The 2,036-nt window shown below is 61.0% G+C and overlaps 1 protein-coding gene across 1 annotated transcript in view; it reads right to left on the bottom strand.

Moving 5' to 3' along the window:
- Positions 1-2,036, bottom strand: part of LOC108510246 (sodium/glucose cotransporter 1-like) — a gene marked incomplete at its 3' end in the record, with an annotated part of 7,540 nt that overhangs the window by 3,112 nt on the left and 2,392 nt on the right. Inside the window, exon 2 of the mRNA XM_017839913.1 lies at positions 1,850-1,954. Within this exon, the coding sequence (XP_017695402.1) occupies positions 1,850-1,954 (105 nt within the window). The remainder of the gene's footprint in view (positions 1-1,849; positions 1,955-2,036) is intronic.

Here is a 2,036-nt window from a genome sequence, read left to right as displayed (position 1 = left end):
CCAGTGCTCCCAGTATGGGCTCCCAGGGCTCCCAGTATGGACTCCCAGTGCTCCCAGTACGGGCCCCAGTGCTCCCAGTGCTCCCAGTATGGGCTCCCAGTGCTCCCAGTGCTACCAGTATGGGCTCCCAGTGCTCCCAGTGCTCCCAGTATGGGCTCCCAGTGCTCCCAGTGCTACCAGTATGGGCTCCCAGTGCTCCCAGTGCTCCCAGTATGGGCTCCGGGGCGTCAGGGATATTTGGTTCTATCGCGATAGGACCCCCAGGGGTTGATGGGGGAGGGGTCTTATATCGCGACATGACCACCAGGGGGCTCTAAAGGGTTGATGGGGGGGGGTTATGTCGCGATATGACCACCAGGGGGCGATGGGGGAGGGTCTCATGTCGCGATAGGACCCCCGGGGGGCGATGGGGGAGGGTCTTATATCGCGATAGGACCCCCGGGGATTGATGGGGGAGGGTCTTATATCGCGACATGACCACCAGGGGGCTCTAAAGGGTTTATGGGGGGGGGTTATGTCATGATAGGACCCCCGGGGATTGATCAGGGGGGTCTCATATCGCGATATGACCCCCGGGGGTCGATCAGGGGGGCGTCCTATCGCGATATAACCCCCCCGTGTCGCGACAGGGGGACATTATATCCCGATATAACCCCCGGGGATCCATAGAGGGGGGTCTTATATCGCGATATGACCCCCCCGCATCGCGACAGGGGGACATTATATCCCGATATAACCCCCAGGGGTCGATCAGGGGGGTCTTATATCGCGATAGAACCCCCCCATGTCACGACAGGGGGACATTATATCCCAATATAACCCCCGGGGATCCATAGGGGGGGTGTCTTATATCGCGATAGGACCCCCGGGGATCCATAGAGGGGGGTCTTATATCGCGATATGACCCCCCCACGTCGCGACAGGAGGACATTATATCCCGATATAACCCCCGGGGATTGATCAGGGGGGCATCCTATCGCGACAGAACCCCCGGGGACCCATAGAGGGGGGCTGTTCTATCGCGATATGACCCCCCCACATCGTGACAGGGGGACATTATATCGCGATATAACCCCCGGGGATCCATGGGGGGGGGCGTCCTATCGCGACAGAACCCCCAGGGATTGATCGGGGGGGGTCCTATCACGATATAACCCCCCCACGTCGCGACAGGGGGACATTATATCGCGATATAACCCCCAGGGATTGATCGGGGGGGGGTCTCATATCGCGATATGACCCCCCCACGTCGCGACAGGGGGACATTATATCGTGATATAACCCCCGGGGATCCATAGGGGGTGTGTCCTATCGCGATATAACCCCCCCACATCGCGACAGGGGGTGTCCTATCGCGACATAACCCCTGGGGATCCATTGAGGGGGGGTCTTATATCGCGATATGACCCCCCCACGTCGCGACAGGGGGACATTATATCGCGACAGAACCCCCGGGGATCCATGGGGGAGGGTCTTATATCGCGATATAACCCCTGGGGATCCATAGAGGGGGGTCTTATATCGCGATAGAACCCCCGGGGATCCATAGGGGATGTGTCCTATCGCGATATGACCCCCCCATATCGCGACAGGGGGGTGTCCTATCACGATAGAACCCCCAGGGATTGATCAGGGGGCTGTTCTATCGCGATATAACCCCCCCACGTCGCGACAGGGGGACATTATATCCCGATAGAACCCCCAGGGATTGATCAGGGGGGCGTCCTATCGCGATATAACCCCCGGGGATCCATGGGGGGGGTCTTATATCGCGATATAACCCCCATGTCGCGACAGGGGGCTGTCCTATCGCGACATATCGTGACATATCGCGATATAATGGGCTCACGCTCCACTCGAAGCCGCCGACGGCGATGCCCCCGGCCGCCCCCGTCCCCGCCAGCCCCACGAAGTGCCCGGAGCCGATGTTGGAGGCGAAGAGCGACGCCCCCACCTGCAATGGGGGAGACACGGGTGACCCCCGGGTGACCCCCCTGACCCCCCGGTGACCCCCGGGTGACCCCCGGGTGACCCCC

Source organism: Lepidothrix coronata, unplaced genomic scaffold (genome assembly GCF_001604755.1).
Source record: "Lepidothrix coronata isolate B3197 unplaced genomic scaffold, Lepidothrix_coronata-1.0 Scaffold570, whole genome shotgun sequence".
Classification (NCBI taxonomy): Eukaryota; Metazoa; Chordata; class Aves; order Passeriformes; family Pipridae; genus Lepidothrix; species Lepidothrix coronata.
This window is presented reverse-complemented; position numbering and strand designations above follow the sequence as displayed.